General features: G+C 41.7%; 1 protein-coding gene across 5 annotated transcripts; it reads right to left on the reverse strand.

The window, feature by feature from the left end:
- Positions 1 to 12056: 12056 nt before the first annotated feature.
- LOC102534147 (transmembrane and coiled-coil domain-containing protein 5B-like) lies at positions 12057 to 24152 on the reverse strand. Of its 5 annotated transcripts, none has more exons than XM_072962736.1 (13): positions 24035 to 24152; positions 23679 to 23747; positions 23159 to 23203; positions 22321 to 22470; positions 21897 to 22014; positions 21534 to 21584; positions 20898 to 20966; positions 19361 to 19417; positions 18810 to 18869; positions 18199 to 18263; positions 13831 to 13906; positions 13539 to 13582; positions 12057 to 12458 (listed from the first exon to the last, which is right to left on the reverse strand). In XM_072962736.1, exons 2-13 carry the CDS (start codon positions 23729 to 23731, stop codon positions 12260 to 12262), a joined length of 987 nt encoding a protein of 328 aa, XP_072818837.1. In that variant the 5' UTR covers positions 23732 to 23747; positions 24035 to 24152; the 3' UTR covers positions 12057 to 12259. The 5 variants fall into 5 exon arrangements, with proteins under 5 accessions (XP_072818837.1, XP_072818840.1, XP_072818838.1 ...); XM_072962739.1 differs by having other exon boundaries at positions 23675 to 23747; positions 24035 to 24151; XM_072962737.1 differs by lacking the exon at positions 19361 to 19417.
- Positions 24153 to 24478: the final 326 nt, after the last annotated feature.

The raw sequence follows: 24478 nt of genomic DNA on the forward strand, positions 1-24478 counted from the left end.
AAATAAACACATTTCAACTCAAAGATTGTAGTGACTCCCCTCCCCCAAGAAAGAAGGAACTGGCTCTGAATTAGTTAGGATTATTTTCCCATTTGAAATATTTGAAGAAAAAGTGGTAGAAAGAATTGTGTGTCCAGGTCCTCCAAGAAGCAGACACTAACATGTGATTAAACACATAAAGCTGTTATTGGGTGACATACCTATGACAGAAAGTGGAGGAAGGAGCCAGAAAAGACTGGGAGAACAATCAGAGCATGATGCCAGTTTGACCACAATTAAAGGAATGGGGAAAGGAAGGTTGGGTAGAAGCATCCTAGACATCTAGGCAGTCCCGGGAAGGTTCTGCAAGGCCATGAGGGGTCCTGGAACCAAAGTTGGCCATCAGAAGTATCTTATCTCTAGGAGCAGATTTGCCTTAATGTCCCTCTTGTGTTCATAAAAGGGGGAGAGAATATGGAAATCCATTCAGAGTTTGGGGCCCTTAGTTGATTAAGTTCCCTTAATTAAGGTTTTTGAGGCACATTCTCAAGGCCTCTGTAAATTTCTATTCCTTTGACATTTTAATATCTTAGAAGTCTTTGCTCTAGGTACCAGTTATCGTTTTAATGATTTTCTCCTCCAGGTGATCCATTAGAAAGAAGAATATGAATTCTAATTCCATAATTTTCACTTGATCTCTCTGGAATTAACTTTTTCCGCATGTAGTGTTGGCTTGCCTTCTTGTTTCTTTTTTTAAAAATTAAAGTATAGTCAGTTACAATGTGTTGATTTCTGGTGTACAGCATAATGTCCCAGCCATGCATATACATACATATATTCATTTCATTTCATTAGAGGTTATTACAAGATACTGAATATAGTTCCCTGTGCTATACAGAAGAAATTTGTTTTTTATCTATTTTTGTATATAGTGGTTAACATCTGCAAATCTCGAACTCCCAGGTTTATCCCTTCCCACCCCCTTTCTCCCACTCTGAGGAAAGCCAGTTGTTTCCTGCCTCAGGGACTTTGCCCTTCTTTCTTCTCATAGTGCTCTTCCCTTGGCCCTCTGTTGCTTAGCTCTGTCACCTCAAGAGAGGACCTTTCCAGTGCACCCCATCCAATTCAGCTGACCCTTCTCCACAGTTACTTTTTATAACATCAGCCAGAGTGTTTCCTGCATATCTCATCTTTCACATCTGTTTTAATTTGCTTGTTATTTATTGTCTTATTAATTGTCTGTTGCTTTAATTGTTTCTCATTCCTTGTCTTGTCTTATTTTAAGGGCCAAGAGGTCAGGTGCCATGTCTACCTTGTTTACTGCTGCTTCCTTGGTAACTAGAGTAGTATGTGCACCTAGTAGGTGTTCATTAAATATTTGCTAAAAGAACATATACAGTCTCACCCATTGGGAAGAGGAGATGGACCACATAATCCTCCTTATGTAACTCTATTAAGCACTTTTGCCTACAGAAGCCAGGGTTTTCCTGTTTATTCGTTTCAGGTTACCAAGGGCATTTTGAACGCCCAACAAATATTCTTTTGTATATCACTAGAGCTTTTACCTTTCATCCCCCAAAAAACTCTCTTCACTCCATGTCTGTGAGACAAGGATTTCTCAGCTTGTCACTCTATGGCTTGTAAAGGTCTTTTCCCACCATTCATCCAAGTTTTTGTGCCAGGTATAGATTATTGACTCCAAGTTCCACATTTACTATTTTTGCCTGCTCTGTGAATTGGATCTTGGCCTCTCAAATATTGCTCCTTTATGAACTGGCCAAGTGTAAACTTTGTCAGTAGGGGACACTGGAGAGACATTGCAGGAGGAAAGGGTTTTGCTTCCTGGTTCCTGGTTTGCTATGCACAGATTCACTAGAGCCTGGTAACCTTGCTAAATGTCTGTTTATCCCAAGGCTCTAGACAGGAGGCACTGGATATGTATTTTAATGGAATAACACTGGGTTCCTAGTTTTAAATTCTAGCATGAGAATTCGACATCTCAATAGAACTGTCTTGTCTGTGAGACCTGGTGCCAAATCATTTGTTAACAAAGTTTCTTCTAACTTATCAAAATCTATTGACATTGTGGCAGAGAATGTGTACTCCTGGTTCTTGTAAAAATTGCTCAATTTGTAAATATCTCTGAAAAGCACAATTTATTAAAAGGAATCTGTTGAGAGCCTTATGCTGTAAGACTTTCAGTATACACTAGAGAAGAATACGAGATAAATCAAAGGTAAAGCTCTTCAAAAGTAGAACAATTATAAGTAACGTTTCAAATGCAAAGTGACATATTGCATCCATGAACAGATGACAGGATAAACAAAATGTGGCATATACAAAGAATGGAATATTATTATTCATCCTTAGAAAGGAATGAATGAACCTTGAGGACGTCATGCTAAGTGAAATAAGCCAGACACAAAAGGACGTAATTAGATAATTCCAATTATATGAGGTATAAAATCAAATTCATAAAGACACAAAGTAGAATGACAGTTGCCAGAGGCTGGGAGGAAGAGAGAGAGGGGAATTACTGTTTAATAGTACGGAGTTTCAGTTCAGGAAGATGAAAAAGTTCCGGATGTGGACAGTGTTGATGGTTGCACAACATGGTGAATATATTTAATGCCACTGAATTGTACACTTACAAATGGTTAAAATAGTAAATTTTATGTCTTGTGCATCTTCGTGCAATAACAAGTTTAAAAGCAACATATTCCATAATGAACACCTAAAAGGGGTTAGGGCATCTTTCCCTGACCCCTTCAACTTCCAGCAGCACACACACATACACATCACATCCTGCCTGAATTTTGTAGATTTTGTGGATATCATCCTTTTTCTCCTGAAAAAAGGTACATGATAGCTCCATAACTCCAGAATTGTGCTACTTTACCCAATAAGCAAATTGCTCACATGCTTCAAGGCAGTGCTGTCTAACAGCAGTAGAATTCAAGGCTCATGTGAAAATTTTAATTCTTTAGAGGCCACATTAAAAAGTAAAAGTAGGTAAAATAATTGTAATGTTGTATATTATTTAATCCAATAAATCCAAAATATTATCACTTCAGTGTGTAATCAATATAGAAAATTACTAGTGAGATATTTAACCTTTTTAAAACTCATACTAAGTCTTTGAAATCTGATGTGTTTTATACCTACCTCACATCTCATTTTGGGCCAGGTATATATGGCTTGTGGCTACCATTCCAGGCCATGCAGATTTAAGAGCTCCAAAAAGAAATTTTTCAAAGTAGAACACGTTTTAAAGAACTTGATATTTTTATTTTTTCTACAATGCAATGTAAAAGTTATCACATGGAAAATTATATCTCATTTATTTTGTGATTTTTGAATTAGGATTGGAAATGGTATGTGTTGATGACATGTCAAAGTTTAATTAGCAAGGTCATTTTTATCCTAGTGGCACATAATAAGAGAATGGTGAATCTTATAATTAGCGACATTTAGATTCTAAGAAAGACGAATTTTAACCCTCAGAGTCTCTGGCTCTCCCTCCATAAAATAGGCAATGAGAGGACCTGTGGAATAGAGATGTTGTGAGGATTAAGTAAGATGATGTATGCAAAATATTTCGCAGCTTCTAGGGTCTGCCTGCCTTTCTTGGCTCATGGCCCCTTCCATCTTCAAAGCCCTTGCTCTGACCTCTGCTTCAGTCATATTGCCTCCACCTCTGACTCTCCTTTCCTCTTTCACTTCAAACAACTCTTGTGATTATCTCGAGCCCACTTGGAAAAATAGTATAATCTCCCCATCTCAAGACCTTTAAATTAATCACACCTGCGAAATCTCGTGTGAGTCACATATTTACAGGTCCCAGAGAATAGGATGTGGATATCTTGGGGCCCATTATTCCACTTCCCACATTTGATTTTGGGGGGAGGTAATAAAGTTTATTCACTTAATTTTTTTTAATGGAGGTATTGGGATTGAACCCAGGACCTCGTGCATGCTAAGAATGCACTCTACCACTGAGCTATACCCTCCCCAGCTACCTCCTACATTTGGAAAGGGGTAAGGTGTTGCTTCACTGTGCTCTCTAAACTCTCTCTATGGAATAGAAGAAAAACTCAATATGCTAAAGAAACTATTCTTATCAATTTGAGGTCAATAGGAGCCATTGTAGACCCACTTGGATGATGCCAAAGTAGCTGTAAATATGAAGAGAGAGTGATCAGATGGGTAGGTTCATGTTGAGGCAAACTCTGTCTTCCCTCATAGAGATGTCCATCCCTTTTCTGACTTATTTTCCCAATTTGGAAATAGCTGTCCCCACCTTTCTGTTTGCATGAAGAGTCTGTAGTTCACATGCTTTGAGAGCAGTGGTTCTCAGCCTTGGCAGTATATTGGAATTGCCCGGGGTGAGGGTAGGGGCTTTTCAAAACTATTAATGACCTTAAGTAAAATCAAGCTATCTGAGGTTGGGGCCCAGGCACCCATATTTTTAATATTCTAATGTATGTATTACTCTCTAATGAGAGTTTCTGGTGTAAAGGAAGTAACTGAATCCCTCTTCCACAGACTCACAAAGTGTTCTTTCCCTTTTTCTTTTCTTTACTAAATAATGCTTTACTTTGGCCTGAATGTCTCTGAAAATCACTGCCCTTGAAGGTTTAAGAATTTAGTTAGTTCCACCTGGCAGGTTGTTGGAGGAGGTCATTAGGAGACATGACCAGTGATTGATCCAGGGGCTGGACCTGGGCAATAGGAGAATCTTCACACCTCCCCTGTCTTTGGAATATGTGTTTCACTTGCCCCACTCCCCACCCCACTTGTTGCACTAGAAGCTGCCTCAAGGATGCAATCGTCTGGATGGTACACATAACTGAACCTCGTTAAAGCTTAAGATTCTGGTGGGCAGTTGCATAAATCTACTGTAATAGGGACTGACTCCATATTGGATCTGTTTCTTTTACTTTAGCTTCTGTTGCTTTCGCTACAAGTTAATCACTCGAGGGATGTTGCCTATAGCTTAAAGTATATATAATGGCCCATCTCCGGGACCCTGCCTCCTATGCCTGAGCTTAAGCTAAGATATCTTTGCTTAGCTCATAGGAAACATCCTGACCAGGCCCACCTGTGAATGGCTGCAGGAAGGAAGAAATTAACACATCCCCTCCGGGGTCGGGCCAGAACCAGGAAATATTTGCAACAACTTACAGCCTTTTTGACTTTACCTCCTCACCTCCCCTGTCTTTGTTCTGTAAACCGAAAATAGCATCCAAACCTCAGGCAAAATGGTTCTTCGTGATACTAGTCCACTGTCTTCTTGGTCTGCTGGCTTTCCAAATAAAAGTCGCTATTCCTTGCCCCAGTAACTCATCTCTCAATTGCCTGGCCTGTCCTCGGGCGAGCAGTACAAGCTTGGATTTGGCAGCACTACTTGCCTTGTGGCCACCTAAGACAAGCCTCCTATGTAAGTTTCTTGCTTATTAAACTGCCACTTAGTGGCAGTGGAGTGATTTGTTTCTTCGGTCTCTCTTTGCCCTCCGTGTATGGGTGGCAATTGTGAACATACAGAAAACCCTCAGGGTGATCTGGGAAACTCTCCTCCCTCCAATCCTGTCAATATCTAATCCACTGAAGAGCAATGTTTATTGAATCTGGTTTGGAACTCTTTCTCGCATACCATATGTGAGTAAATAATTAATAATGTCTCTTGAACAATTAGTAATCGAGTAAGCGGCTGTTAAGATTTTTCTCTCTGGGGAGAATTTTCTTTCAATGTTCAAAGGATTAGTGGAGCTCTACCCTCTCCCTGGACAGTTTAGCTTATTTAAAAGCCTCGGAGTATTTGAATCACCATTCCTCATCTTCCTTCGGAAAGCCCGTCCCCCTCTATCTCGGAGGGTTGAAATCCCATCTCTCTGTCAATACTGATATCAAATGACACCTCGTGTTAGCTCCTTCCTGTTCTAAATGTCTTCTGTCTCCTCTGAGCCTCCTTGACACTCTGTATCCTCTTAGCGGTACTTTCCTCACTCTTCTTCGAGTTTCAGTTACTAAGTACTTTTTTTTCCCCCTTGTTAATAGATTATAAACTCTTTCAAGGTAGAAATTGTATCATCAAGTACACAATTCTGCTGTGCTTATTTTTCCTAGCACAGTAGTGTAGGTAGGAAGGACAAGAAAATTGGGTGAATTGACATTTCTTCTTGTAAGATTGGTCAGTGGTGATCTTCCCAGTAGGACAGAACCTTGGGGAAAGGATAGATTTCCCATGACATAGGAAGTCACTGGTGTGCTGGGCTCCCTGCTTTTGTTGACTCATCAGTTTCCTAGATCGGAGATACTCAGACCATACCTACAGAGGCAGATAGATCTTTAAAAATCTAGTCTCAAATTTCTCTCTTTTTTTCCAGGCTGCAGCACTGACTGTGAACTGTACAGGGTTTAAACTGTCATGTGGTTTTGTTTAAAGTTGTCCGCAGATGTGGGTCCAGGTTAAACTGGCCTGGAAGGTAGGGAATATCCTAACCACCTACCTTTGCAGCAGGAAAATTCTAGCAAAAGGAAGGATCCATAGACAGGAAATCCATTCCCCTTCCCATCAGACCCTCTTGAACATTCCCCTCTGCCAAGCTGCCCCGGCCTTCACCTCCGTCCCGTCTCACTGCCCCCTGAATTGCAATTCTTTTAATAACTGCTGAAAGTCACTGCTTTGCTCCTTTCACTCTTCTGCAACTTAGCTTAGTGGGGCTGAGAAAAGCCTCAGGCTTGATCCAGGCCTCAGCAACCTGCCAACAAACCTCCCAGAAGAAAAATAAATCCTGAGCTCCAAGCAGGGGGTCAGGCTCCTACAGACTGCTGGCAAACTGGAGACAGCCCCACACTAGGGCAGCTTTGGCAGCTGGGAGCCTTTAGGACAGCAGCGGGGAAGCCTTCTACCTGCCCAAGCAGGTGGAGGGAGCAGCACCTGCCCCTTCGTGGTCCCTGCCACAGAGCTGGCTGCTCTTAAACTCAGGGGCCATGGTGCCCTCGGGTTCAAACTCACTGAACTCCCAGAGGGAGCAACGAATATTGTTCTTTCAAGCTGACACTCACACACAGGGGGTGAATGACCATGACATAAAGGCTAGTATTTCAAAGGAGCTGATGAAATCCTAACTGGTGAATATATTTGGAGTGTGGGAGGAAGACCCACCATGAACAATTCAACTGGGTTTTGCAAGAGAGCAACCCGCCGGGGATAATGGCACTCCTGGACCAGGTTGGGTTCCCCCTAAATCCAATTATGTTATAAATTATGTTATAGTAAAAGCTGTAGCATGAGAGTGCTGTGGCCACATGTGAGAACTAAAGCTTTCACATGGGTTCCCCAAGGCTGTTTCAGGCAAAGCTGCTCTTGGTAGGGTCATTACTCCAATAATCACATCAGCTTCCCTATTACTCACTTAATTCAACACCCTCCCCCGCTTTCAGGTGACAACAGCCTTGATAATTCCTTCAGCTCCTCCTCTTCCCCCAGTAAAACCCAGTTCTACTTTGTATTCATACTAAGATATGAATGGCCCTCCATGCTTTGGTAAATCATTTATCCAAGGCATTTTTTATTTTAATGGGAATCATTAAACTAGAGGGATAATTCAGCTCCAAAGGAAAATTTAAGACAGCAAATGGAATGATGCTGGATCTCTATAGGAATGTTAAACAAATTGTGGAGGAGAGAAAAATAAGTAATGGGAAAGTGATCACAATTACTGACTTAACAGTTCTACTGTTTGGCAGATTAATATTGTATTTAAAGATAACTTCAAAGGTCTTTATTATATCTTTCTTACTTGCCTTTCGTGGGTCCTGGGGGAGTCCAGTGATGGCTTATGAGCCTTGCTTCTGCCATTTACTGTCTGGATAATTTCAGGCAGTTCACCAAGCTATGAAATGAAGACCTTATGAAAGTGTCCAACGCAGTGTCTGCAGTACAGCAGGTGAGCAAAAAGTGTGGCTGCTGGTAGTGCTGAGCCCCCCTTAAGGCAGCATTCCTAGTTCAGAGACGCTTCAGAGTTACCTGTAACCTTGATATTGAGTGGGGGAGCTGCCACGCAATTGAGAGTCTTTAAGAGCATGATTTGTTGTTTATTTCTTGAGCTGTTCCCCTCTCTTCTCCCCATCCCAGTACATTGATTGTGCAGTTCCTGGCACATAGTAGGAACTCAATAATGCTTATTGAACTAAGCCTTTAAACCAAACTTAACTCAGAGTTAATAGAAACACGATCTCTTCTCAAGAAGAATTATAGAAGCATCACTCACTAAAACTTCTGACAAGGAAAAGGGGCGGGAGCACTTCCAGGCTTCCAGAGGGAGTCCCTGGGAAGGAGGAGAGGCCAGGAAAAGGCTAAGACCACTGGGAGGACAGAAGCCGGTCAGGCTTGGAGAAGGTTAGGAGAAGGGTTGTTTCTCACTCATGCAAAGATCTGAATGGACTAGTTTGTAAAACAAAGACTGTCAGCAGAAGTAATCTCAGAAAGCACTCAGGAATCAGCCTCAGGGCCAGAGGGGGTAGGTGACTTGTAGAAAGTCAGATACATAGCAAAATGGCTGGGACCAGCGTCCAAGGCTTGCTTGTTTATTCAGTGCTTTTTTTTTTTTTTCCAAGACAATACTGAGGTTTGCAAAAAGGTTTTATAAAGTACATTAAAAAAAAAAAAAGAAGGCTTTTTTTTGTAGTGAAAATTCTGGTGCTTCCCATTGATTAAGGTGTCTCTGATCCTTAAAAGACATCTAAATCTACTTTCAGTGGATCTAATTTTAAGACTGATATTGGATCACCTGTGTTAGGGTCTGGTTTTTATATAAAAATGATGAGGATTTTTGGTCTATTCTTGTAGTTGCCTCCACCTTTGTTGGGATCCTAAAAAGGCCTTTTTAATGCTATGTTTGGAATAGGAAAGATGATAGGGACAGGCCACTCCTTAGGGCATGGGGTATAATGTTAAAAAATAAGCATTCTTTTCCATATCAGCCTTCTCTATCAAAGGAATTGGTCTTTAGCATGATAAAAAAAATGATAGTCCAAAATAATTGAAGGTAATTAAGTTTTAAGATAGGTGAGATGATATAAGGAAGGTGCCTAATCCATTTACTTGAACTCAAGTCTTCAGACCCAAAGATGTTCCATTTCAGAATACAGAGAGAACTTGGCAGCTGTTCTAACAGGTTCCTAGGGGAGAGTATTAGTAGCCACTTTAAAGGATTAATGAGCTACCTGGGGTCAACAGTTATTACAAAGCCAAAGGAAAGTTCACCCCCAAGCCTCTCTGCCTCCAAAGTTCAGCAATTTATATTCTACCCGGGGCCCTCTGGTCATTAAATGGGTCCTAGTTCCTTCATAGAATCAGGGTTTTGAATGATTGCAACAGACTGAAAATGAAACATCCAAACCAACAAATGAAACTTAATAGAGCAAATGGTAAGTCCTACATTTAGAATATTTTTTTTTAAATCTGTGCAAATACAAAACAGAGGAGATGCAAATAATAATTCATGTTCAGAAAGGTTAGGAATCTCCACTGACTCCAAGCTCATAGCTTTGTGTGATACGGCTGCCAAAACTGGCGAATGAAATCCTAGGGCAGCATTAATGAAGTCACAGTGTTTAGACTAAAGGAATAGGGCTACTGTGCCTTGTCAGTCAGACCTCATCTGCAGTATTCGGTTCAGCTTGGCAGGTGCCCAGGGAAGGATAAATGAGGTAACGATGAGATCTGGAAGCCATGTCATATGACAGCTTAAAGGACTTGGAATGTTCATTTGGAGAACAGAAGGCTGTTCATTTTCGTAACTAGAAATATAAAGGAGGCAGTCACTTTGCTGTGTCGCTATACAAGACAGAACCAAGATTTACTAGGTGAAGGCAGACTGTAATATAAGAGAAAAGAAATGCGTGTTGTTGAATGGCCACCACGTGCCCTCTGTTGTGCTGGGTGTTTTATATTATTTTGTTAAAATCTTTTAGAAGCTTATGAGTGTGTGGTGGTAAGCTTCTAGTGGCTGGAAGTCAGGTGTTCAGCTCAGCACTGCTCATTTAAAGCATCAGTAACCTCTTTTCTGCTTTCTAGGCTTGCAAATGGCATGCAGGCCCTTTTGAAGCCAGCTTCCTACCTGAAGGCAGGCTCTCTGGGTGGCAGAAAAGGCCAATGTGCTTCTACAACGTGGATTGCCAACATAGCTTCAGGGTTGCAACTCCCCACTGGATGGCTGACTGCAGGGGAGGGGCTAAGCCGGTATTTCCTGGCCAGTCTTGAATGGTGAGGTGGGCCCACCTTTGTCTAGGATGTGTCTGTGGGAAGCAGTAGGTGGTGGAGGAGAGCCTAGGAGTTCCATGAGCTTATGAGGGACGAGTGACCAGAGATGGGAATGACTCAGAAAATGACACTGCGTAGACATCTCTTAGCCAGCTGCAGGTGTTTTCTTCACATACATCTGTAGTTTAGAATCGCCCAAATGCCAAAATCCTCCATCCTTGAGTTTGCTTCTGGTCAAGAACAGTGGATCAGCCAGGGTCTTGGCAGGAACCAAAATTCAGCTTGGAGGATTCCAGTGAAGGGAGTTTGGTGACGGGACCATTGAAGAGGTTGGGCAGGGAATCGGCAAAGGAGCCTCATACGCACCAACGGGTACTCTCCACCTTCAAGGCCGTGGACTTGCTGTCTCCCTATTGGCCCACCTTGGTATCCACATGCCTCTTTCATCTCATTCAAGTCTTAGTTATAATGCTACTTTCTCAAGGGAGTATTGTAACGCTGTTCCTCATCACTCCCTTCCTCCTCCTCCACCTAAATTTTAGTATCACTTCATATCACCTGATATTTTCCTATTTTAATCATTTATTTATGATCTGTCTCTACTCACTACGTGGGCAGAGATTTTTGTCTGTTCTGTTTGTTGCTATAATCCTAGCACTTAAAACACTGCCTGGCCCAAGGAAAAGGTTCAATCTTTGTTGAATGAATGAATGAATGAATGAATACTAGTTAGACTTATTAGAGCTCAAAGAATTGTCCAGGATCCATCCTTCTGCTTCAACTTGCTGATCCTACTGAATTTTGGAGGGAAGCCCACTGAAATGCAATAGAGCTTTGGTTTGGCCACAAGAGGGTGATGTTGATCAGTTTTTCATTTTAGGAGCCTTGTCTGAGACCATTCACCTTTTCCTCCCAGACCCCAAAGAGAAAATGTGAAACAGGGTCATGTCTGCAGCCAAAGCAGACATACAGTGTGTCCCTTCCACCAGGACATTGCTGCACAACTGACATCAATTAAAACCTTTATCCAGAATGGTCTTGAAAGGAGAAAAGTGACCAGAAAGTGAGAGCTCCAGGAGTGCATGGGAGAAAGGAGCTGCCACGAAAGGCGTCTCCAGCACTTAGTTTCCATACCCTGCAGACACCTCCAGCTGGCCACACCAGTTCATGTTCTGTGGCACATCCCTCCACTTCCCTTCCTTCTCCACCACCAATGCCCAGTTGGCTGTGCAGCAAAAGAGAGAGCTCTCACGTTACAGGGTCTAGGCTCACGATTCTGGTTCCAATTGTCACCCTCCAGATGCCACAGAAGAGAATTACAGACTCTTCAAGGAATCTTTATAAAGATGTTGTGTTTGGGGCCATATGGGATGATACAGAATCAAGGGGTCAGAAGCCCTGCCACCAAGACACACAGCAATGACACTGCAAGGTAGAAGTGGGCAGGGCAGTATGGGAAGCCCACAGAAGGCACAGGCAGCATTCGGAAGAAGGCAACTGGGGCTGTTTCAGGTTGCGAGGGATCAGAGGAGACATTTGAATTAGGATTTGAATTTATTACAGCACTTGAATTCTAAAGTAATTTTCTTCTCAATTGAGAACAAGTAACCATCTGTGTACATCTAAAAGTTCAGCTTTTCAGGATATCCTACTCCTATAAGACACAGCGTAATATAAAAGAAAAGAGCTTTTATAGCTTGCAGGAGAAGACCATCATTAAGAAACAGAAGAGAATCTTTTGGTAAAGGTAACATATTATCCTCCCTAAAGGACACAAAGACCAAATTCACAGACCAACACGGTGAACTATGGTCAAACATATTTTTTATTTGAAAGAGAGACACTCTGGAGGGAAAGCAAGGGGAGAGAATGAAATGAAGCAGTCAGACATCAAAGCAGCCACTCTGAGTCAGAGCTCCCACTGCCTTCCTGGCCCTTCCCCTGCTTGGGGCCACAGCCCTGCCCCCCTTTCCACTCAGGTGCAGTGTGACGCCCCCAGGTCACTCCAGACTAATGTGGTAGAACTTCTTCCACCTCCAGAGTGAGGAAGGGAAATAAGACGTCCCTCAGCCTCTTCAAGGTATCTCTGCTCATTACCATGGGCAGGGCATCCACAAGGAGGTCTGGGTTTATGTACTGCAGGTAGAAAAGCATGTAACCCAGCAGCCTAATGAAGATCATGACCATGAAGACGAGATACTTGAAATGCCTGCAGAGAGACAGTCATGGTTAGCAAGGGGGAAAGAGCCCAGCATCCAGCAGTAGGAGGTGAACCTCACATTGTGACTGGTGAATAGCTTTCTTCATGCCAGCCCGATGAGGAAGTGGGGAATGGAGACCCAAAGGGTGAGGGTAGGGGACAGGCAATAACAGAAAAGGACTGATGTGCCGGTGAGGAACTGCATACAGCCCTCCTGACATTTAAGCCCTCCAACAGAATAGATATCCACATAGGAAAGCTGGAGACAAAAGGATAGGGCTTTCCAGGCATTATCTGCAGGCCTTTGTGAGGGTTGTCAGAAAATGTCCAGGACTGTCACACTTGAGAGTCTCATGATCGCTGACCTTCTTCAGATCTGCTGTAGCAAGCAGTTCTAGAATTTGAAATAAGTCTGGGCCATTTCTGATGCTAACAGCCACATAAATTGATAGGGTTATTTTTCCCTAAACAATCAAGTGCCCAAAGAAACCAACTCAAACAATAACAGATTGTGTGTGTGTTTATTTTTTCTTGTGTGCACCTAAGAAAATTCCACCCTGAAACCTGGCCTGAGGCCTTCAGTCTTTAACTATTTTGAAATGTCATAAATCGAAGCTTTTTGTCAAACGGCCACATGGAGCATTTCAGAGTTAGTCGCCTTATTTCAAAAATTAAAAAAGGCACAGCTCAAACAATTTTTTTCCTAAAATTTTACATCCTGCAGTAAATGAACTAAGAGAATTAATGCACCCTGAACTCTCTTTCCAGCAAAGAGTTTAGCAGATTATCAGATTCAGGATCTGAAAAATAGAAAATACTATTAGTTGTAAGAATGCAAATTGAAAGTGAAATGCAGCCTGCAGGTGTCACCTTGAAATTCTCAAAAATAGCCACTTTCTCCAGCCACCAAGTTCTGCATAACTCTGGTTTTGAGAAAAGAATGAAGGGTTGGGAGAAATCTGGGGCTGCGTGATACTTTCTGGTTGGTAGATGTGTTTGTCCTCAGTCCGTATGCTCTTATCAAGTTACTTACTTCTATAGAATGAAAAAGACCTAGATAAGGGGGAAAAATACAATTCTAGCACTTACCTGTACCAAAAGATTCTCTTCTGTTTCTTAATGATGGTCTTCTCCTGTGGGAAGCAATGAAAGCCATAGGTGTGCCTGTCCACGTGGTCACAAAGGGGCAGTATAGTAGGGTGGCTAAGAGCTTAGACTCAGGAGTCACTGACTCTGCCAGGTGTGAAGCAATGTACTGAGCCTCATTATTTCCTAACTCTAGGGATATTGGCCAGAAGAGGAGGGGCAGGGGGACAGGAAGAGAGAAGCAAGGGGAGGAAGGGATGGAAGAAAACCTCAACTCGAGAAAAGGGAGACTTACCATGTTGCTTTGGATGGTCTCCACCAGAATTGACCCAGGTTTCACTATTTGGGAAGAGTCGTTCTGGGCTTTGAATCTGGGTGAAAAAGATCAGATGCAAGAATTAAATAACAATCTGTGGGGCTGATGAAAGGTGCTTTTCTAAGTCATGCAACATCTATGATTTTTTTTCCTAGATTTTTTTTTGCATTGAAACTTTTGTTATTGAAGTATAGCCAGTTTACAATGTTGTGTCAATTTCTGGTGTACAGCACAATGCTTCCGTCATACATGGATAGACATATATTCATTTTCATATTCTTTTTCACCGTATTTCTTAGATTCTTGATACCATTTGCAATGCTCAGTGTTCAAAATTCACAATTGGTCAACATACAAAGAAACAGGAAAATGTGGTCCATTTTCAAGAGAAAAGACAGTGAAGAGTAACTGAGACAATCCTGATGTTGGATTCACAGTGCAGAAAGTCTGTCTCTTGGTGGCAGTTCAAACCTCAGTCCGGGCTGTTCATAGACTGCCCTGAGCATGCATGGTTTTGGAAGTCAGCCTGTGATTTGGGCAGAGTGTAGGCAAAATTTGAGACTCTCCATCTATTTTTTATCCAGCAGTTTGACTACCCCAAACTCTGTCCTGTTTTCCAGCCCAGAGAGACTAAGTTTTCTCTAGGTGATTTCCTTCACCCTCACACACCAAGTTTAGCTTGCCCTCAGGCTAAAAGTGATAAAAATGGGGAAATCATCCCCTGCTATTCCCTTCTTCCAAGTGTCAACTCCCCTCCAGAATCTGCATGGTTTTGTTTACTCTCCAGTGCCTTCTGAATGTTGATTCGTTTGTTTTGTTGTCCAGAATTTAGAGCTGTTCCCTGTCAGAGGGTCAGATCCAGTGAAAGCTTATTAGCCTTTACATGGGAATATCTTTCTGTAAACATTAAATAGAGGAGGAAAGGAAGAAGGGGCACAAACTCCAGGTTCTGGCTGTGATGGAACCACTTGTGTCAGACTAGTCCGACTCTACAAGCAACTGAACAAAATACATAAAACAGCTGTTTCAATGCATTGAAGAATGCAGTCAGAAGCTGAGGGGATACTAAACCCTGAGCAAAGTAAAGCACACAGAGTGAGCTCCTCATTCATTCAGGCTTTTTCCCAAGGGCGCTTGTCAATTTGTGGTCCAGCAGATAAAGTCCAGGAAGCAAGTGGCAGCACCAATTGGCTGAGACAGAGGTTGGAGTTCAAGACCATTGGGGGAAAGTCCAAGGGAGGAAGGAGTCATAGAGAAATAAATTCAAGTATCTGTGTGAACTTCCCTATCAAGGTGATAGCTGACTCCTAAGCTCTACATGAATAGCTCAAGATTTCAAGAAAGTCCAGAAAGCAGAAGATGCCTCAAGAGCTGAGCAAAGATTGGAGTAGTGATGCAGTGCTGGGGAGTAAAAGCTGGAGTCTGAGACCTGTTAAACATGAAGGAGCACTGGTACATTTCCAAGGGGAAAAAAAAAAAAAGACCCACAATCCTTTAAATACATACAGAAAAATCATTTAATAAAAATGAATACCTGTTTATAAAAAAAACTCAGCAAACTCAAAATAAAAGAGAAGTTTCTTAATCTGATAAAGGATGTCTACAAGAAACCCACATACACTACTTAATGGTGAAATATTAGATACTTTCCTCCTAAACTGAGTAAAACTCAAGGATGCCCACTGCCACCCCCTCTAGCCAATGTTGTAGTAAAACTCTTGGCTAATGCAAAAAGGCAAGAAAAAGAATTAAAAATATAAAGATTAAAAAAGGAATAAATACAACTGTCATTACTTACAGATGAGAATCTAAAAGAATTTATGAATAAACTATTATAATAAGTGAATTTAGCAAGGTTGATGGATACAAGTTCAATACAGTTGACCCTTGAACAACGTGGGCTTGAACTATAGCAGATTTTTTTCAATAAACATAGTATTTTCATTGTACAGATTTTTAAATGTTGGGAAAAGTTTGTGTTTGATTAGTGATCACAATATGAGGAATCAAAAGAACTAGGGTTTGAGTCCTGATTCCATCCAAGTTGTTTCAGCTTCCTGCCCTTGGGTGAGTTATTTATCAGTTCCTTTGTTTTTGAAGAAGTGATAATAGTAAATGAATTTTCAGCTGTGCAGGGGGGTTGCTCCCCTAGCCTCTGTGTTGTTCAAGGGTCAACTGTGTCTATAAGCCAACTGCATTCCTACATATGATCAGTAATCAATTAGAATATCAAAAAACAAATGTCTTATTTACAACAGCATCAAAAATACGCCTAGGAATAAATCTGATGAAATCTGATGAAAGATGCACAAGCACACTAACAAACATTACAGAACATTTTTATGAGAAATTAAAGATGGTCTAAATACATGGAGGGATAATGATGTTCACGGCTTGGAAAACTCAATGTTGTTAAGATACTAATTAACCTCCAGATTTATCTGTTGATTCCATGTAATTCCAATCAAAGTATCAGCACTTTTTTTAGTAGAAATTGAAAAATTAATTTTAAAATTTATATGGAAAATCGAAGGGCCAAGAGTAGCCAGGATAGTCTTGAAGAACAACAGAAAGTTGCAGAACTTAAGCTATGATAAATCAAGACCAATTATAAAGGTACAGTACTTAAAACACAGTGTTCGTATCATCACAAGGATAGCAACTTTGACCATTGGCACAGAATAAATTATTCAGAAACAGACTCACACATATATGGTTACCTGACCTATAAAACAAAGCACCACTGACCACGTATGGTCTTTTACATAAACGGTGCTGTGCCAACTGGCTATCCACACACACAAGAAAAAGAATCTTGATCTCTACCTCACACCATAGAAAAAACCAAATTTCAGTTGAATGTAAAATCATAAAAGGTAAACAAACAAAATATTCTCGGGCAAAGCGTAAGAGAATAGTTTTATGAACTAAAGAAAGCACTGCACAAAAAAAAAAAGAAAAAAAATTTGATGGACCAGATTTCCTTAAAGTTATAAAATTGTTTATCAAAGGATTCCATTAAGAGAGTAAAAAAGGAAAGCCATAGAAATGGCTATAATGTCTATATCTGACAAAGGACTTTATGTAAAAAATAGAGTCAACTCCAATACATTAACAAGAAAAAGACTGACAATCTCCCAAACACAGGCAAAAGACACAAAAAGAGGGCATCCAAATTTCCAATAAGAATTTGAAAAAGAAAAAGTTATACACCATTAATAATCAGTAAAGAAATGCATTATTAAAATCAAAACTGAGTATCACTACACTCCTGCCAGAGTGGTTAAAACTAGTAAGACTGTAGATGCCAAGTGAAAATGAGCAAGTAGAATAATTAGAACCTAGTATAGATTTTTGTGGGAAGAGATACTGGTACAGCCACTTTGGAAAATTATTTGGCTTTGTCTAGTAAAGCCAAAGACACACACACACACACACACACACACACACACACACACACACACACACACTGTGACCTTTTGGTGTATAACCAAGAGACATGAGTGCGTATGCCCACCAAACGACATGCACAAGAATGTTTTATAGCAGCTTTAGTTGATTAGCCCCAAGCTGGATATAACAAAAATGTTCATCAGTGGTAAAATAGATAAATTGTGCCATATTCCTTCAACAGAATACTATACAGCTATGAAAGGGGTGAACCACGGGGCATGCAGCAAAGTGGAGGAATCTCTATAAAAGCCAGAGACAAGAGAGTACATATTGAATTTACACGAAGTTCAAGATCAGACAAAACCAATAAAAAATGACAGAAGTCAGAATCGTGGTTACCTTTGCAAGGAATATTCACTGACAAGAGGGCCCAATGGAGCCTTTTGGGGTACTCAAAATGTTCTATATCTTAAGCTGAGTAGTATTAACATACCAATTAAGAGTTGTGCAGTCTATGTATATTACATAATATAATACATAACACAATTTACAAGTATAAACAAAGGAAAGTGTGTCAAATTATAAGTGATACAAGTCCATGGATACAGAATATACATATATGGGAATTAAGGGGGCCCCCAGCCAGTGTGCTGGGTTTACCACATCCTGGGAAGATGGTCAGCACCATCAATTTTCAAGAATAACACTCAGCTAAGGACTCATGAAAAGAACATAAAAGACGAGATCTTTTAAGCACCAATTGCTGAGAAAAGCAAGAGAGAAGCTTGAATGCGGATGATTTTTCAATCTAGAACGTGGAGCAGAAGTTGCAGGGGTAACTTGTTGGGAGCCATTTATAGCGACACAAACGGGTCTGAGAAGTACCCTGCCCTTCAAAGACCTCCTGGGGACTCTCACTGCAGTCTATCAACCAAGTCATTTTCTCAAACTTACACTTCTTTTTCAAGAAGCAGCACCTCCTTTTCCTTTTCCATCTGCCTCAGAATTTCCTGGTATTTCTTCTCATGGGAAAAAAAAAAGAGTATTTATCATAATCAAGAATTTCTGCATATTTCATTACTACGTCATTGATGAAACAGTCTCCTAACTCCTAATATTCCAAATGGTGCATGCATGAATGTCCACACACAAGCAGGAAGATGTTCTAATAAAAGTTAGGAGATATTAGTGACCAGATGGACATACGTGGGGGGAGAAAAGAGTTCTCTCTTTGGATCCTGCTTGTATTTAATTCCCAGCTCTCACACTTACTATGTTTTCAGAGCACGTTACCAAACTCCTTGAAACCTGTGTCCTCTCGATTATAACAATAGCATCACCAAAGAGTTACTGGACAAACTGATTGAGAAAAATACTGTGTGTTGAGTGCTTAAGAATACCATGTGTGACAGTGCCCAGCACAAAGTAAACCCTCAACATACATCTGTTTTGTTGTTGTTGTATAAAAGGCATTTTCCCCAGGGTCAGATTTTAGCCTTATGAGGATCCAAGAGACCTTGGAGAAGTTCCTCCTCTACTCTGACTTTCCCCCAGAGGCAGTGTACCTTTATGTAGTGCGCCTGGTCTTCGCAGAGCTGGTACACAGATTGGTAGTCACTCTCTACCTAGAAAGAAAAGAAAATTAACAAATTTCATGGATTAAATCACAACCAAGCCTTGGCTGCTCCCAACGGGCACCTTGGACATTTGGCTGGTTGCCTAGCAACTTCTTACTAGGGAAAGCCACCACATCACAAAGCAGTGATCTCATCATTCATGGGCAGGTTCTAATTCTGAGCAAAGGAAGTTGTTTGCCCAGCTTCTCCTATGCCTCTGGGGTGAAACATCAGGAGATGTTTCAGGGCACTGAGGTTTGGGCTTCAACGAAAGTATTTGAGTATTTGAGGTGGAGGGGTGTTTAAGAAATTGTAAGACCAGTATTTTTAATACAAGCTTTCTTTCCCTTCACCTGCAGAAATTCATCTGCCAGATGTTCCTTCTCCTCCCCTGCCCATGCCTTGAGCTATCCTGTTTCTAAGATCTCAGGGGTTTTCTTCCATTTACAAATGGAAGAGGGTCCTGCACAGACCCTCAGTGGGGAAGACACTGCCTCTACCTTGACTAGTTCCTTCTCTTGATTTGCACAGGACTCTGTAGACTGTTGTAGTCTCACCTACGGAAGATGGCGAGTGACAGCAGAAAATTAATAGCATGCTTTTGTGGAAGGCAAATGGGTAATGGTCACCCTCCCTCCAGACCAGCAATGAGCACGATAATAATGGCTATTCTAGAGGGAGGACAGACTATGACAATCTGGGGTGGGCACTGTTATTTTTAGTCCCATTTTACAGGTGAGACAAAGGCAAGGGGAGGTTAAGTGCATAACTGGTTTAAAAATCACACAGTAGCAGAGCTGACATTGACACCTTGGTTGTCTGACTGCCCAGTCTGTGGGCTTAATCATCCTCCTTCCTCCAGTCCAGCTGACCAAAACTCCCAGCCCCTTTCTCCCTCTTGTATTCCACAGGGCATGCTCAACATGCCACCTGAATCACGGAGCAAAAGAGAAACCTCCAGCCTCTTTTCTGGAGGGAAACAGCACAGTAGGGCTCTGGCGTGGTGTGCTCAGCCAAATTGCCATGTTCGCCACATGAAGCTGCAGAGAGCTTCTCCATAGGATTTCTGCCCTCACCTGGGCATCCAATTCATTCATTCCTTCAACAGCTATTTACTGGGCTACTACTACATGCCAGCCACTGGGGAAATAGGAGTAAATGACAGACAAAAATTCATGCCCTCATTGAGTTTACCTTCTAGTAGAAGAAAAGGATAAAATATATTGAAAAATAAAACATCCTTGGCTTGTAAGCCATGGGTTGGAAAATCAGATAAGACTGTTGATACATCCCTCTATCATTGTGAAAGTTAGTAGTCCTTCCTTCTTGACTATCTGTACTTGTGTGCTGTTTAAATCATAAATTTCTTACACAAATGAACTCATTTACAAAACAGAAACAGACTCACAGATATAGAAAACAAACATATGGTTACCAGGGGGTAAAGGAGGTAGGAAGGGATAAATTGGGAGTTTGAGATTTGCAAATACTAACCACTATATATAAAATAGATAAACAACTGTATAGCACAGGAAACTGTATTTAATATCTTGTAGTAACTACAGTAACTATAGTTCTAAGCGTAGTTACTCTAGTAATGGAATAGAATATGAAAAGGAATATATGTATGTGTATGTATGACTGAAACATTGTGCTGTACACCAGAAATTGACACATTGTAACTGACTATACTTCAATTAAATAAATAAATACAAAAAATGAAAATAAACCATAAACTCCTTGAGGGCATGTCCCAATGGGTATTCAGAACGTGTGTCTGTGACTGGTGGATGGTGAGGTCTCTGGAGCAGCGCCTCCACTTAGGTTCTGTCGTAGTCATCTCTGCCACCAGTGTGACTGACAATGCTGTGAATACTGCCCAAGTCAGAGAGTGAAGCAGAGGAAACAAAGGACGTGGGCTCACCCCTAGAAGCTCACAGACGGACGTAGCCTGGGAGAGTCCTTGAGACTCATGCCTCCCAAAACTTAGGACTAACACATCTCCCAGAGAATCTCTAGCCTTGTGTTTCTACTCACCTTTAATTCTGCCAACATCTGCTTTAGGGTTTCTTTATCAAGGCCAACATTCTTGAATCTTCTTGAAATCTGAAATACCATGCCCCAGATTGTACACTGAGTGAAGCATACACATGAAACATGGGATAGAGGCAGGCTTGACGATCTCAGGACCGCAGAAGAATGGTTAATTAGTTCAGATTCCAAATAGAAGCTTGATAGAAAACTACCTCCGTCTCCTTGTGGAAGCTGCCTGACTCCCTGCTGGCTGGACAGACCTTTTTGTTTCCATAGTGCATGAAAACCATGGCACAGGGAGGTGAGGAAGGGAGGGAGGGAGGGAAGAGGAAGTGGGGCAGAGAAGTTGGGGGAGGAAGGGACAAATCTCTCCCTCCACATTTCTTTGGCCTTCCCACCACAGATCTGTAATCCGCAGAGGACAAAGGATGGTATCAGTTAATCAGAGTCTGTTCTAAGAGATTTGGGAGGCGGGGTCAGGAGGGAGCACACGCATTTTGTAGGTTGCTCCTTCTCCTGTCTTTCTGACTGGAGAGTTCAGGAAGACGCTGACTCTATTGGGATTCCTAAGGAATGAGCCTCCTTTCAAGGGTAGACTTATCCTGGGACTTACCCTTGAAAACCCAGGGCACACCTTACCTCCTTTTGAACCTCCACCACATTCCTGCTCAGCATCTCCTTCTTTTTTTCCTGAGGAAAGAAAGAGGTAAAGGCAACTAACCCCACTCTGCTCTCACACCCTCCCCCTCTCCCCAAGCCACTGAAATTCCCTTTGGGATGAGGGGCGCCAGTGGGAAAAGGGCACTCTGGCCCCACACAGGTGACCTGGGACCAGAGCCCAGGCTTCACCCCGTTACAGGGTGCATCATTCCCAAAGCACCCTCTTACACAGCTGTGATTTCTACAGACAAGGCAATGACCTCAGTGATGGTCCCCTGGGAAAGAGAGCCGCAGACCATGAGCAGAACACATCAGACCATCCTTTTCCAGGTGCCTCCTTACCAGCTTTGCTGTCTCTACTTCCAGACCCCTTAGGGCTTCTTCCTTCTCAGATAGGATGTGGATCAGCTCCTCCCTCTCTCTGGCTTTTCCAACTGACAGGAAAACCTCCCTTTCCAGACTGAAAAACAGAGGCAGGCAGGTGTGGCTCAGTCCTAAGGAGGCTGCCAGGGCCCCAGCTTGGGAAGCTACTGCCAAAGTCTGGGTAGACTGCCCAATGCGGTGGCAATAAAATGTCAGTGTAATGTGGAAATCTAGTGCAAAAATCTGCACATAAAACTCTTTGAGGGCACCACCGTTTATGCTTCAGAATTTAAATCACATGCCCAGATTCAAGGACAAAGAAGTTAACCTTTCCCCAACCCTCTCTTGAGCCCAAGGGGCGTTCAGATGAGAAGTCCTTCCCCGACCAACTGCAAAGCCTGACCTCTGAACTGTTTCTTCTTTTTCTTGAATTTTTCTGAGAAGAACCAGATTTGCCTTATCCAGTCTCTGCAGGTCCTTTTCAAGGTCTGAGTTAAGGTAGTCGAGGTTCTGTTTTGTGGCTTCTAATTTCGGTATTTCCATCATCTCCTGCCTGCAGGAAAATTATCTTCATTACTAAACTCAGGACAGGAAAACATACGAGCTATCCTCTCATTCATTTCCCCATCTTCTGTTGTGACTTTGCCTAACCAGCCCTCTGTTATCACTTTCCATGATAAATTGATTTCTACAGGGTTTTGCATAAAGTAAATTCCTAGAATCAAATCACATTTTCATTTTAAATATTATAAATGGAGCCCATTAAAATACAAATGTTTTATGAGGCAATAAAATATTTTTTTCATATGAATAATTATGCTCTAACTTATGTGTTTTCAAAAATTTTGTACAGAGTATGTGGAATCCAAGCCACACCTATAAAGCATTTAAATACCTGTAAGGGAGAGGAATGTCTTCAATCTCCTTCTGTAACAGTTTCCTAAGAAGTTTGTTACATTGAATACCTTCCACCCTAGTCAGGTAGGCACATGGGCTGGGTGGGGGCAGGGATAGTGATGGATTTTTCCCCCCAAATAAGACTAATTTGCTTTTGGGGACATTAGTTACCTTGGAAAACCCCACTTATGGTATGGTGAATTCCAAAGAATGAACACCAAGCTCCTTCCTCCCTAGGAAGGCTTCTGGGCTGGAGGGGATGGTGTCTTGCACAGTGAAGGTTTTCTTCCTTACTGAATTGCTATAGTCACTTCCCACCCTAGTTCCTCATTCTCATTACTCACACATCATCCAATGGGTCCTGTCCAGATTCTCCCATGGTAGGTCTCCTAAATTGTTAATACAAACAGGTGTTATGGAAACGAAGCCCCTAGTATCCAACATAATCATTGGCTCAAGAGAAATGTTTTGACCAGGCAAGACAGATCCAAGAAGAAACCTTTGCCTCCTAGACCCTCTTGTATTCCAGGATCAATTGCTATACTTTGCTGAATTTCAGTAAGCCAGATCATATCTCATAAATGAATCTCATAAACGAATCCCACTGGAGTACAGAAATCTTTTTGTTTTCACAGTGTTTCACACTTTGGCTGCCCTTTCCCTTCTTTGCCTGCATTTGCCCAGTCACAGGTACAATGCTAAGAGGACTCAAGCTCTTGTCTATTGGCAAACACACGGAGAGTTTATTTCTAACCGTGACCTTCATGGAGACTTATGGGAAAAGAATAGTAGAAAAGTTGGGGGGCATCAAAAAGTTGACTGGCTGATTTCTGTTGGTCTATAGCCATCCTACTTTTTACCCAACTCTGGATATTATGGCTGGGTTGATCCTGAAATGGGAGCAGAAACAGCAGCATGGACAACAGGATATAACTGTTGAAAAGAAGAAAACAAACGTTGGGCTCTCAGGGATGGTATCACTCCATTGCTCCATAATTAAAGTTTAGGACTGAAACTAATCTAAGAAAAGTAAAACACCAAATCTCCCTTTACCTTCCATCTTTTCTTTCTTCTCTTTTCTTTAAGTTATTTTGTTTTAATTATCTTTCTAATTCCTTCCACCTTCTTCTCCTTTCATAGCTCACCCTGTGTTTTCCTTTTCTTTCTACTCTCTTCACACACAAGGCGTCCCAGCCTATGACGATGCCCTCTGAGCTTACCCTTCTCTTCCCGACAGAGATCTCTTCTGCTTCCACTGAGGTTTCCAACTGAATGTCAGAACTTTTGGAAAAGGTATTTCCTTGATGATTGAATTCTCCACATATAGCTGGACCTGTCATCTCTAGCAGGGTGGGGCAGCATGTCATAGAGGGTAGGGGTGGGTGGGGTGGAGGCGACTCATCGTCATCCCAGTAGGCAGAGTGGGAGCAGAGTTCAGAATGTTAGGATAGTTTAATTCTCATCCTAAAGAGCAATAATATCTATGGAACAAATTTCTGAGTACAGTTTAAATCGCTTTGGAAACAGCAGTCAACTCTATGGAACACATTTCTTCATTTTTGCAAATCCACAGGCCTAGTAGTAATTGATATCACTTATTTCCTTCACAAGCTCTGTGTGATATACGTGCAAATGGCTGCACCAAATCCAGACCTGGTCAATGC

The sequence above is a fragment of the Vicugna pacos genome, chromosome 6 (genome assembly GCF_048564905.1).
Source record: "Vicugna pacos chromosome 6, VicPac4, whole genome shotgun sequence".
NCBI classification, from domain to species: domain Eukaryota; kingdom Metazoa; phylum Chordata; class Mammalia; order Artiodactyla; family Camelidae; genus Vicugna; species Vicugna pacos.

Coding starts and splice junctions, on each gene's coding strand:
- LOC102534147 (XM_072962736.1), bottom strand. CDS start 23,731: ATGCTGCTGTTTCTGCTCCCATTTCAGGATCAACCCAGCCATAATATC. Junction 20,967..21,533: donor TGGTGGAGGTTCAAAAGGAG/GTAAGGTGTGCC, acceptor ATGGTATTTCAG/ATTTCAAGAAGATTCAAGAA. Junction 19,418..20,897: donor AGATGTTGGCAGAATTAAAG/GTGAGTAGAAAC, acceptor CATCTTCCGTAG/GTGAGACTACAACAGTCTAC.